The 13,895-nt window shown below is 35.8% G+C and overlaps 1 protein-coding gene across 2 annotated transcripts; it reads right to left on the bottom strand.

Moving 5' to 3' along the window:
- Positions 1 to 222: 222 nt before the first annotated feature.
- LOC113237140 (kinesin heavy chain) lies at positions 223 to 13,691 on the bottom strand. 2 transcript variants are annotated; one of them, XM_026473438.1, is made up of 19 exons: positions 13,379 to 13,690; positions 10,388 to 10,559; positions 10,160 to 10,303; positions 9,937 to 10,080; positions 9,733 to 9,857; positions 9,408 to 9,661; positions 9,225 to 9,333; positions 8,989 to 9,126; positions 8,544 to 8,716; positions 7,697 to 7,886; positions 7,215 to 7,505; positions 6,867 to 7,028; positions 6,595 to 6,761; positions 6,395 to 6,496; positions 3,928 to 4,045; positions 3,598 to 3,825; positions 3,335 to 3,449; positions 3,118 to 3,231; positions 2,591 to 2,906 (listed from the first exon to the last, which is right to left on the bottom strand). In XM_026473438.1, exons 1-19 carry the CDS (start codon positions 13,523 to 13,525, stop codon positions 2,896 to 2,898), a joined length of 2,904 nt encoding a protein of 967 aa, XP_026329223.1. In that variant the 5' UTR covers positions 13,526 to 13,690; the 3' UTR covers positions 2,591 to 2,895. The 2 variants fall into 2 exon arrangements, with proteins under 2 accessions (XP_026329224.1, XP_026329223.1); XM_026473439.1 differs by lacking the exons at positions 2,591 to 2,906; positions 3,118 to 3,231; positions 3,335 to 3,449; positions 3,598 to 3,825 and adding an exon at positions 223 to 931 and having other exon boundaries at positions 4,034 to 4,045; positions 13,379 to 13,691.
- Positions 13,692 to 13,895: the final 204 nt, after the last annotated feature.

The raw sequence follows: 13,895 nt of genomic DNA, 5'->3' as shown, positions 1-13,895 counted from the left end.
AAAGCTTTTTTAAGTGCGAATTTAAAAAAGTTAATTTATGTAAGATTTCATAAAGGCGGTGGTATGTCATTCCATATTTTGGACGCGTTGTATTTGAAGCAGCCACCGAAAGCAGCCGTTAACGTGCTGGATGCTTACTGTTTATGACCTAAGTAAAGTAAACCCTTGTAACCTACTAAATAAAAAGACGCTCTAGCAAATTAAATTTATAATTTTATTTTACATAAATAAATAAAAATCAAGGAAACGCCCTTTTTTGAGAATTTTCCATATATTAAATACACCATACAAAAGATCAATACAAACTAAATCACTTGGTGCAAAGGCAAGCCTGTCGGTTTTGGGGTTCTCCGCCGCAGAGCTGGTGGTTCGGCGCTGCGTGCGCCTCGCTCCGAATGGTGACAGACGACACCGCCGTGGCGAGATGGCGGTGGCCACTGGCCGGTGGAAACCGAGCATAGCCTCTTAATTACCTACACTTTAACAAAACAACTAAACTTAAACGTAACAAAGATAGCTGCATTCCTCCTGGAATGCATCTTTGTAAACATCTAATTTTGAATGAAAATAATATGTATTTGATCATGATTATAAAATAATGTAAATAGAGGTATGTAAAAAAGCGTATTACACTTCAAAAGTGAAAAACGAGATAATTTAGTTTTGGAAATACAATAAATAAAATATAATAAAATCAAGTATCTAACTTACTGTGAAAATAATTTACTACATCTTTACACCTAAACGATAAATGTATTGCAACACATAAGGAGCTTTGGAACCATGAGTAATCAAGGACTTATTATAAATTTCAGCTGGTAATTAATCTCTGAAAATAAATTTAATTCAATTGTGATTTATCTTTGGTTATCTGTATGTTTACGGCCATAGTTCCATAACTCCTCGCGGGGCGCAGCGCGAGGTCCGCCGCGGGAGCAAGTGGATTACCCGCCTGCTGCGCACCAGTGATTATTTCATAAGTACTAATATAAGTTACAGATCTATCAAGAAGCTAATGCATTTTAAAAGCAAATAGAGAATTTTAACCAGTCAATATTTGTCTTTGAAGGAAACTAATTTCATTAAGAGCTACGGTTCATAAGCGCCAGTTAATTGTTTTGAAACGTTATAAAATACGAGACATAGCCATTTTTCACTTGGGTATAATTACCAACTATAAGAGGCAATTTGTTACTTATAGACTAAAAATTACCACTGAAACTACAGACGTGATACTAGTTAAACATTTGCTAACCAAACATCACAGCTTGCAAGCGAACGTGAAGGTGATGCGTAGGTAAAGTGGACTAAGCGAAAGGTGATATGAATGATACCCTAGAATGCAGAACTTTTACATTCAACTTTTCTATTATATTATTATTATTTTATTATTACGCTTTAGTATACCATATAAATGATAGCTACCAGAGCATAAAATGTTGTTAGTTGAAAGAGATTTTCATACTTCATTTCTGAGTACAAAAATCACCCACTAAACTACTGCGATTCGTCAATCTGGCGCAAACTGTACCTTGCAGCAAAATAACTTGCTAATTGCAGCAAGTCGCCCAGGTACCACGCACGAAATAAAACAACTGCTATTTAATTTTGAAGGAGTATTGCACTTTTATGATATCTTCTATATTAAAGTATTTGCGCTCGAAACTTTTTCAAGTACCTAATAAACCCTTGGTGACCTTAATGTTTTGATAACGGGCAAGCGTTTAATCAAAAGGCTTCCAACAGAGTCTTCTGCATGCTGTGCGTGAGAGCGGATACTACCTTGAAGCTAGTGAATGGTCCTAATGCGTCCTCATGTTATCATCCATGACACCTTGTGTATTACGCCGAAGGTTTCTCTTTCGTTAACTAAATAAATGCTCGCATGTCAGCATAACAACTCTTATCACAATATATAAAAATATATAGAAGCTTAAACTACAACTACACATCGAAGATGCACACTGGTTGTATGCATTTGCCACCACACGTGGAATATAAGAATAATACGGCAGATTGTAACATATTTTTGCTTTTTTTTTATTTTTTTACTATTTTTCATTATTTGTGCGGCAGCATAATGCAAGTCTGCAAATAATTCACAGCGTTTTCTTAAGCTATATTGCATCTCTAAAGTCAAAGTCATAGTGCATCCGATGGGAGAGGAACATGGGTACTCTATCCGATGATTTCTCGTCTATATTGGTAACTAGCTCGGTATGTTTGTACTTCGCACCACACCTCATTCCCTCCCAGCGAAAAGCAATATATTAATTACATACGTTGTAGTACGAAAAGTATTAAAGTAGACAACTAAATTTAGTACTTTTGTCATTTCATAAAAATATTGTTTTATTTGTTTTATATTAAAAAATAGTAACTTCAAGACCATCGAAGCGGGTCTATAAAAATTGGCTAAACAATTTTGTGCATCATAATAAATCCGCACAATGTTCCAATACAATTCAGCAGATTGACAAATGTGCAAATTTATTATGCCAGAATTGTTACGCCATATAATATAGCTCCCATCGAAACTTCTATATGTGTATATATATATATATATATATATATAATGGTAATACTTTTGCCCAGGTATTTAACAATAACAGATATCAATTTTATGAAACTTTTTCCTATATAATAATTAGCGAAAGCTATTACTGCTCTAAATCCATGTGCACTTACTTGACGTTAACATTACATAGCTCGAAAGATTATAAGCCTAACAGTACTATGATATTATTCCTTTTTTGTTGCAGTTACATTAGGCTTTTTATAACACGTAGTCATATAATGGGTATAATTTTTTAGATTGTTTTACGCCGCCCCAGTACTCAAATAATACATCTATGAAATTTTCCTTAAATTCTCTATGATGTAACGGCTGTCTCTTCAACTCTCATCTGTAATGGAATAAAAGGTATGTAAAGTATTTAAAAATCTGATGAACCCGGTACTACATGACAGCTTCTGCATAAATAAAACATTATAGAAAAAGTGCTATCAGGACTTGGTTTATAGAATTGGAAATCGTTACTCCTTGAATAACCGGCAAATTTATTTCCTCGGTTCTCATTGTTTCACAAGCATCTCAATAAAGAAAGTAGGACTTACTCCGTGCGCCAACGATGATGGGTTTCCTGTTCACGTCCTGAGTAGGCACTGGCCGTACGACACCAGGCGCGCCGCCGCCCACTAGGTGACCGCCACCAGCTCGGATTGGTTTTGCTGAAAGAAGAAAATTATTAATATCAAATTTATCATTATTGGGATGTATACTGAATTTACTATGCTGAGAGTGTGATTGTCATAATATTATCGATGAAGTTACCAATTTGCGCCTGTGGGCCTCTTCGGGCGAGATTCTTGGCTCGGACTGCCTCCTTGATTCTGTCCACCTCGAACTGGTACCGCTTACGATCACGCATAGCACCTTCCTTAGCGTCCTGCGAGGTCAAAGTGAAAACATAATATATATGAATTATATATATAAATATTATGAATTCATGTAAACATTTCATGTCAAATTTTATTTTAATTTTATGGATAAACGCGGATAATTGAACTAAATAAAGATACAATGTGACGCTGGACCTTGAGCGCAGTTTCGAGGGCTTTGACGCGTTCCATAGTTGCGCGCAGACGCTTCTCGAGTTTGGGCAGCTCGCAGCGTAGGTCGGCGTTGTCGCGCACCAGCTGCTTGTGCACTTTCGTCAGCTGTTCCAGGTTGTTCTCTAAGAAAGAGATCTTTTGCTTCTGAGCGAGCGAACCGCCTTCCTCTTCGGCACCTTCCTCCGAGTTGGTGGATTTCTTTATCCTAGCCTATACACATGGTACTTGTTAGTTATTGTTTTAACAAATCAAATAACAGTATAATATATTCTTAATCAGTGCTACAAATACACTACAATAGGGTCAACTTACCTGGAGATCCTGCACGAAGAGCTTTCGCAGATTATGCAGGGTCTGAAGTTCCTTGGCAACTGTATCTTCCAAACCTTTGAGATCTGCACGAGCTTGCTCACGCCGCTCCACACTTTGACTGTAAAAATATCGTCATTTACATATCCGACCTATTAAAAAGTAATTGTACGATTGCTTACATTAGTTGCGTAATTGTTCAAAATCGCGGGAGCTGAATGTAATGAAAACTTAAAGGTAGCTAGTACAACTAGTATAATAGCCCTCGCAGGCTCTGGGATATTCCTCAATGTTAGAAACGCCACAAATTTCAATTACCTGTAAACAGATGCGACAGAGCAATATATCTTCCAGCACGCACCCATCCATATAACATCGCCACTCTGTACTCTTAGGCCGAATACGTCCCACAATGCCAACTCCCGGCAGAATGAATATGAATGGGATACGTGCGGAATAAAATGACAACTCAAAATTAAAAAGCGGAAGGCATTACAAGACCATACTACGTCTACTTTTTACTTACACGGACTACAAAATGTGTTTGTAACTTAACATTATAATTTCTGTCGCACTGTGTAAATTACAATTCAATCTAGAAACAAAATGAAAATTGCTCTAAATCAGTCGAACTACATATAACGTGTTCTAGATTAAACTGATGGTCAAAGTTAAGCCATGACCGGGTTACGAATTCGTGCAATTAGAATTTAAAAATTTACTATGAATACATCAATAGCACTACAATAATTGTCTATTTGCACGATTTCGAGTTCACGTTTGAGGCGACAATCACTCTTCGGCATTTCGAGTGCACAGAGACTAGGGGAAGTGACATGGACACTAGGAATAATCGATATCAGTGCTTAAATGCAAATAATTACTGATGTGTGGGTTATTGGAATGCACAGTAGCAGCATGCGTAAATGCAATAACAAAAAGGGTATAAATGTATAAATAGTAAAAAACAGCAACGCTGCCAAACACACAAATGCCTAAATTGGAATGGAATTATTTTAAATTCCCTGTATAGATAAATTTTTTTAGTGTATTGACATGCAACATGAAGGTCGTTGGCAATTACTAAATGGTTCAATTTGCCTAAATACTCACTTACAACCTAGTAACGCGAAACACTGAGTGTACACATTTATACAGACATAATCCAGGTTCATACAAGATAAAAAGTTCTCCCGACTAACATCTAACTTTTTCATTTAGAAAAATATTTTGATAAAAATATTTACGAAGTGACTCTCTATACAAACATTAAATTTATTTACAGTAATATACACTGACTGGAAAGATCCAACTATTTGATATAAATGTTGTCAGTCGTTAATACTGAACTTATTTATGGTTCAGAGTATCTTCAAATTCAGAGAGCAAAATTCATTGGTACAAAATGCTCTTTGCATTTGCATTTTAAAGTTAGTATAATTTACTAAACGAAGGTAACAATGTATCAACACCTAGAACATAACGAGGCAGTGAATAATTTCTAACACAACTTTAAGAATGCATCTGTGTTGGTTACTTGCGGACAGCTTTTTAGCAAACTCCGTCGACGACGATGGAACAAGGTTTTATATTCTACAATTCTCAAATCCTTACTGTCCATTATGACACCTATATTAATACAGAACTTCTTTAGCACTTATCAAAGACCATGATCTTAGTAACAAATACCACATTTCCAAACATGCTAAAATCAAACTACGTCCAACAAAATAGCCCTTGGTAAAATTAAAAAAGACCTTATAGTACGAAATATTTTAACTAAGTTACAAATGCTTTGTTCACTAGCATAACATTGAATTCCGAAGCAAAGTTTTCTAAATGGTTACAAATTATGGAGAATTTTCTTCAAAAACACTTAAATTCCTAAAGAATAACTCTCAAACAACTGGCTTTCAGGAATTACATATGCCCGCTTTAAAAGTTCATGATTGCTAAAATTATGAACATTGCCATAAGCCAGTTGCTGCGATTGAAAAAATAGCATATCTCAGGTTACATCATGGATCTCGACAAGTTAAAAATCAATCTATGGTCAACATTCTGAGCGTTTCAGATTGAATGAAAAGGCACTGCAAAAAATATTGTCTAAATGTATCGAGATACACGCGAATATCACAGAACACAAGCTATAAAGATACAAGCTTAAACCAAAACAACTATCTGTGGGTAGCGATGCGTAAGAAGGATCATGGTAACGGATATAAGCAGGTGCAGTTGGAGAGGGTGGATGTTGCACGCTAGTCGCGCGGGGGACTTAGGGATTGCCGAGAGCGACTTTTCCTCCCTGGCTGTGGCCTTCTCTATTTCAAGGCCCACGAAACCTAGTTTCTCTTTCTTAGGCGATATAATGAAATCTTTGAAATCGCCTTCCTCCTTGAGGATCATTTGTTGGTTAGCGACTTCCTTCTCGGCCTTGTCGAGACCACAGCGGGGTGAGCGAGACACTAACATGAGCTCCTTGAGTTTCGCAGACTTGTCGGCCTCCTCGCGTTTCAGTTTATCGTAGTCGTCTTGCAGTTGTTGGCGGGCCAGAGTCAACTCCTGGTACGAACTGTTAATGAAAGACAGAAAGTTAACCTTTGCTCAGCAAAAACAACAACAAAACCTTGACGTCTGATGTCGGCGTTCTAAATGTGCTGTAATACTAACTCCTTGAGTTCCTGCAGCTGGCGCTGGTTAGCGGCGAGTTCGTCGCGCAAAGCTGCCAGTTGCGTGGCATGCGTGGTTCGCAGCTGCTCCAATTGTGCCTCAAGCGCGCTGCGCACCTGCGAGTCCGCCCGCTGCTCCGCCGCTGCGAGTTGCACCTTCTCGGCCGCCTGCACCAAGTAACCATTGGGCTCAACATCATCTCCGATTTAGTACGACAATAAGAGGGCAAATTTAAAAATTTATGTTTAAACGGCGAACTAAAGATATAATACCTGCAGGCGAGCGCATTCCTCACGAAGTGCGTCCGCAGCTTCTTCCAGCTGTCTCTTCTTATTTTCGGCCTCGCGCATCGATTCTGCAAGTGAGGCGCATCGCGCCTCATGTTGTGAGATCAGAAGCCTGCACTCACCGAGGGATCGTTCGTACTCTTCGATCTGTTATAAAATTCAAACAAAATCGTTAATGAAAAACTCAGTACCAAAACTTTACATATACTTGGCCAATAAAATATGATAAAAGCATTGACGCAACACCCTGCACTTATAGTTGATTGATCCAGATCAGTATTTAAGAGATAAATATCTAAAAAGATAAGTGTTTGATAAAAAAAGACAATTAACCTTCTGATTGGCGTCAATATTGGCAGACTCGAGAGAATGGCAGCGTTGTACAATGTTCTTGACTTCGCTCTTCATCTTGCTGATGTGCAGGCGAGCGACGGTGAACTCCTCTTCCAGTTTTCCGACAGTGTCGACGTTGAGCTTGAAGTCGAGCTCGGTGCCGCCGACCGCGGCACCAATTTCGGCCAGATCGCGTAGCAAATTGGTCAACAATTCTGCGATGCGCTTTCGCTGATGTGCAGACATGTCGCGAAGCTGTTGCAATTCCGCCGTCGCCGTTGTGAGAGCACTCTAGAAAAGAAACAGTATATAGAAATTGTTTATGGTCTTATTGAATGCCTATAGGAATATTGAAAAGTTTACAATCTGGACTTTAATTCTAAGGCTTAAAGTCCAGATTGTAAAGTTTAAAACCTTAGTCAGAGCTTAAAACTCACAAAAGGTTTTAAAGCTGGAGAAAGGGAAAAACTGCGAAATAGTACCTGTTTGGTCTGCAGCTCCTCAGATAGCTGGTCGCACTCGCGGCTCTTGCTGTCCACCTCCTGCGACTTCTGGTCGTAATTGACGGCCAACTCCTCGAGCGCCTGCAGTACCTCCTTTACCTCCTCCTTTGCAGCTTCATTCTCCTGCTGTATGCGGTTCATGTCACCTTGCAAGGCCTCGTAGTCGCGCCTATAGGACCATATTCAAAGATAAAATTTTCCATAAAAGAAACCAAGCAATCTAGTTAATTTATAACGGCATTCAAACAGCCATTCAACTTTGTACACACATTGATTCATTATGATTCACCCCACGACTATACTCCTTTGAGTAACAGCTGAATGATAATTTTAGTACACTACACCAACTTCTGCTGCTTAGGCCATAAAATTTTTTTTTTTTTTTTTATGCAATTATATGCAATTAATATGAATTAGGCGTTTATCTGAACCAGGCTTGTGTGCTTTGTGTGAGATAATGCTGTTTACTAACATTACTTACATAATTTATACATTTTAAAAGAGATTATATTATATTAGTAAGTTGTATATTCATATTTATGTGTAAGGCACACAAATAAATTTTAAACAGCATTGCCAACCCTTAGCCAATCATCCCCCAATGGATTAAAAGTTAGCTAATACCTCTATCAGATCCATTACTGTAAATTTGTATACTTGTTATGCACAAATAGTGTCTACATTACAAAGTTTAAGGTTACATAACCAACGTTATGTAACATCTAAAACAATTGTCCCGCGATTGGATTCGAACAGGAAATGATCGACAAAACAAAAGAAGTACAATTAGTGTTAAGAGTATTGTTAATTATTGAGAGAAAAAAACCTTGTGCAAGCAATGAGTTCCTCTTGTTCCAACATCTGGTCTTTAAGCTTTTCGACGAGCTGTGACTGTTGGTTAATCTCCTCGTCTTTGTCGTCCAGCTGCTGGTACAATGCCTCCAACTTGCCCTGCATTGCTGCATCTTCCACCGCACTCGACACTGCTACCGGCACCGGCTAAATATAACAATTTATTAGCTCATATAAGTAAAGTAACCACACTAGTGATCAATTTTTATGCACCAAACTAGGTAACAATTTAGAGTTTCCATTACAACTAAATTTGTAGTAAAGTATTTGCAAGATTGCAAATATCCTTCCTTCTATTATCTATATATTAGTACTTTCTGCTAATTCTAATAATTACTTTTCCTCACTAACAACTAATGACTGCAAATAAGTTTTAATGGCCCAAGAAATTGAGATGAATTGGATGAAAGTTATATTACTGGCAGCGCTGGAGGCTTTTCTTCAATGAAGGATGTGACAGGTGTGACAGCATCGATCTCCTGGAGGTTGACTTGTTCTTCGGGTCGTACTGTCTCGCCAGACCGCCAGCGGCTGAGCTCCGCTTCCAGTTTCTCCACCTAATAAACACAAGTTGCAAACCTATTATTGCAGTTACAGTAACATAAATATATGTGTACTTTTTAGTACACATTGAAGAATGTTTTCATTCCTTTACCTTTCCTTTGAGCCTAGCCACCTTCTCCTTCTCCCTTTCATAACGACGTTTCCATTCTTCAGCTGTAAGTTCTTCATTGACGCATACAACGTTCTTAACAGTTTTAGCTCTGAAAAATGTATAAAGAGTGAACACTGTGTTTGCAAACAAAATTATTGCGTAATTTGTATATAAATGGCGCACCTTTTACCGAAGTCAAGGGTACTTTTCGTTTCACTCTCGTTGAAAGAAGCAGGTGAACAGCAAATGACTATGGTTGTCCTCGCATTACCACCAAGCGACTCTTGTAAGATACGGGTCAGTTTTGAATCTCTGTAAGGGATGTGCGATTTGTTGCCGTCTGCTAGCGCCGAAATAACGTTACCCAAGGCCGACAATGATTTGTTAATGTTTTTAGCTTCATCCAGTACAGTACCTTCAGCACCAGTTTTAGATACCTGTTTTAAAAAAAAATATAAGATATTATTATAGAACATATCATATGAATATTGTAGTGAACTGAAATTACCTTTTCAGAACCAGCCAAGTCCACAAGATATAGCTTTCCAGATAGTTTCTTTTGGTTTTCCAAATTTTCCTGTTTTACATTTATTAGGAAGACTGAATGAGATCTTGATGAGTGTTCGTTCATGTCTGGAATGGAAAACATTGCATTACAAAACTTTTTTCAGATGCTAAGTGATAATAAATTCAATTAAATTATTATACAAACTTGTGACAGCAATATGTCTGTTTGATTTTCCTTCTTCTATAACCTCAAACACCTCTTCTGGACTTGACACAAATCTTTCAGTAGCACCTTTTACAAATGGAACCCTATTTTTGTCCTCATGAACACTGAGATTAACTTTCGACACTGCAAAGAAAATACAAAATCAGTTCATAAAAGTACACAAATAAAAGAACTGCTTTTATGAGAATAAATATAAATTTACCATCTAGTAAATCCCTAATTTTGTCCATGTAAATTTCAAAATAGGACACTTTTATGTGAAACTCCAGGTTTTCTTCCATTGCATAGATGTGATTGAATATATCATTGACTATCCTTGGAATAATACCCTGTTTGCCAGAATCGCCTGTAATATTGAAAATAGTATTAGTATATTATAGTCTTTCATACTTTCATTATTTTTTGATATAAGTGTTTTAACCATACATACCTATGACACCCTCCATAGTATGTGTTTTTCCAGAACTGGTTTGACCATAGGCAAATATAGTGCCATTGTATCCAGCCAAAACATCCAAAACAATACTTTTTGCTGCTTCATTGTACACCTTTTCTTGGGTCGCATTAGGTTTGAATACTTTGTCAAACAAATACACTTTTCCCTACAATAGGATAGAATAATTAATTAAATTAAGAACCAGGCAAATTAGACCAAATTATACTTCAATATAATAAAGTGAGCAAATTCCAGCTTTTAAAATTATTCCAAATTTGAGTATTACTGTTACATAGGTAGTATTCTATATTATGCATTGTAATATCTCTATTTTAAATTTATAATTTCGGATCAATAAATAATTCATTAAGTATGAAAAACGAAACACTTTTCATTAGCTTTAAAAAATTAATTTGAAATACTTGTGAAAACAAAAGTGAAATTCATAGACAAATAAAATAGTTACTAGAAATAAAAAATCAAGACTAACAAAGGAAGCGCAATATTTTGTTTGTGACATCACAACCTTTTTGGTGGAGGAAGTGAAGTGAACCTTTTTGGTGCTATTCAAGTTACATACATACTGTTTTAATTCATTGTGTGTGTAGAGTGCTGTAATTTTTTTTATGGAATAAACAATTTTCTTTCTGTTTACTAATATTTATGATCAAAAATTAATAACTACAGACATTAAACATTAGCATAATTGTGGGTAGATGAAATGTGAAAACTAATAAAATTGTGAAACTAATCTCAGGTAAATTTTTAGTATTTGTTTTCACTTAATAAGAACACTTTGTGTCTCAATAGTGTATATTGGAAATTGTAATAGATTATGAATTAAGAAAACTTTCATAAACACATAATAATTATTGAAAGTATTTTAAGACGCTTCACCCAAATTCACATTCCTATGTAGAGTGCGCATTATATTTGCAATGAATCAGCTCAGTAATCTGACATCATCTCACAAGTGCTTGTTTACTTTTCAGTCAGTTGATATGTGGTGTATTTTACTTTTGTTCTATTTTTTAAATTCAGATTTTTAAACCGGCGGGAGTGTGGCCGTGTGTGACATACCCACCTCTTACATTTTATGAGTGTATTTTTCTTATTAGTTATTCAAACGTTTTGTTGTTTTGTGAAGCTGAAGTTAAAGAAAGGGACATGGGAGGGGATAATGTCAAAATCACAGTGTTGCAGCAACCATCGCTCGAGTTAAACACTTGTCAACAGTGTTCAGGTGTGTAATAGCCAGCCACATAGCTGGTGTTTACATTTCATGACAAAATTTTGCATTATTTTTTATTGATAAAATAGATGACAACACCAGAAAAAACCAGAAATTATTTTGTTTTACAACCCAAAACAAAAGCTGCAGTGGATGTTGTCGATGAATTGTTGGATAGTTATAATGTTTCTCGTAACAGCCAACGCTGATCCATAACCATACTTTGTGGATCAGCTATATTCAGCAACCCATAAAGTATGAACAAAACAAAATTTTTCGTGAAAATCAAGTCAGGAACACCTAAAACTAATCGACTTTATCCGTAACTTAGGCTTGTCTTAGGTCATGAACACCAAATGAATCGACTTTCTCCATAACTTAGGCTTGTCTTAGGTCATGTACACCTAAGTTGTAAAAAGATAAAAAAAATATTCCAACATCTATTCGTCAGAAAATCTCATCCCAAATCAATGAACCTCCAGGTCCAACATTGCAAAATGCTCTTGGTCACTACATTAGATGTGGAGATTGCCCAAGCAAGAAGGATCGTAAAACAAAATTTGCATGTTGTGGAAAAGCTACATATATGCATACATGCAGTATGCTACATATATGCATGGCATTGCATGGACCAAGCGATTTTTTTTTTGCAAGAACTGCACTGATTTCAATTTAAGCTCCTAAGATGTTCATAAAAAAATATAGTAAATTTTTTGTTTATTTACTCACAGATTTTCATGTTTTACAAGGTTTTGTAGATTTTTTCATTAAAACTGTTTTTTTTTCTTTTGTGACTTTTCAGAAATATCAAAATTTTAGTTTGAAAACTTAAGTAATTTTTAATTTTCTGTAATTATAATACAGTAAGTGTTAAATTTCACTTTTTTTTTTATAACAAATCATCACATTGTAATTTACAATAAAACACATTTAATCCAATGCTATCTGTTAGATACATAAAATTTCAGAGTCAATATTGTATGCTAATATTAATATAAAGAGTTAATATTGTATGATACAGTCTTTGTAACATTTTGTTACCACACTCCCGGCAGGTTAAGATACCATGCCCGGTTTATTTTATTTCTTATTTATCTACATTGTTTCAGTTTCATATCAATAGGTATTATTTATAAATAACACGGTTGCATTTTCTTATTATATTGTAACTACTAGACAGACCTATTTAACAATTTTCTAAAATAATTAAGTATTTTTTAATAAATATTTGTAATGTACAAATAAATAAAACAACAAATTTGAAATTTTCTAGTAGCACTCCTGCTGCTAGTTAAGTACAATTATCACTAAAAATGCATAATCAGAAAATCAATAATGTCATGCTGCGAAGATAGTAGTAGCAAGACACCTACAATCAAATCGAAAATGCAACAAAAAATATAATTCGCAAATAATAAGAAATGTCTGACATTGGATGTAAATAAACGATCCTACAGTAATTTATAAACAAGAGGTCCTTATTTCCTGAAAATATTCGAGCAATTCTTAGGTCAAGGTCGAGAAGGTATTTGTATTGATTTTCGTCAACACAAAGACGTATCTACCCAATTCAGATAAAATTCACCGAGAATCTCTGAAATTTCACGATTGTAATCGTGATCATCGAAGCGGAATGGAAAAGAAAGGCCATTTCGTAGCAGGTGAACAGTCGTAATGTATTAGTCATCATGATCTAATTTAGGGCGATGATAAAGGAATGGAGTACAAGGGTTGTAATTGCCAATATCACTTACCCCTATAGAAATGCAGTTATCGTCGGGTCCTGATGGAAATTTCACAATAAATTTGGATCCAGCCTTTTCTTCAGAGTCGTTCAGTGGCCGAAATCGGCAGACAACTCGAATACTGTCTTCAGCAGCAACCTCGCGATCTGCTGCCATTTTTTAAAACAAAATAGCTTACACTAAACACAGTCTATTGAATAAAATATAAAACGTTTTGGAACCTAAAACCGTGCATGAAGAACTAGAAAGTTAAAATTTTATGTTACTGAAAAATCTTCATGACAGCATATCAAAATGTCGGCCATATTCTTCGATTTGTGGAAGAAGACAGTGTGACCAAATTTAAATTGATGACTATGCTAGCCACTCGGTTGAAAACAGCTGAAATCGGATAAATATTCTCTATAAAATGTCAAAATTATACTTAGAATTAATTCAAATTTTGTGTGGGAATTAATACATACAATAAAATTGTAAAGAAGCTGAGCCTGTACTTTTAATATATTAAAGAAGAATCACTTCTACC

This window comes from Hyposmocoma kahamanoa, unplaced genomic scaffold, assembly GCF_003589595.1.
Source record: "Hyposmocoma kahamanoa isolate Upper Pololo Valley unplaced genomic scaffold, ASM358959v1 93, whole genome shotgun sequence".
Lineage (NCBI taxonomy): Eukaryota > Metazoa > Arthropoda > Insecta > Lepidoptera > Cosmopterigidae > Hyposmocoma > Hyposmocoma kahamanoa.
The sequence above is the reverse complement of the archived record's forward strand: the minus strand, read 5'-3'. Positions and strand labels throughout refer to the sequence as shown.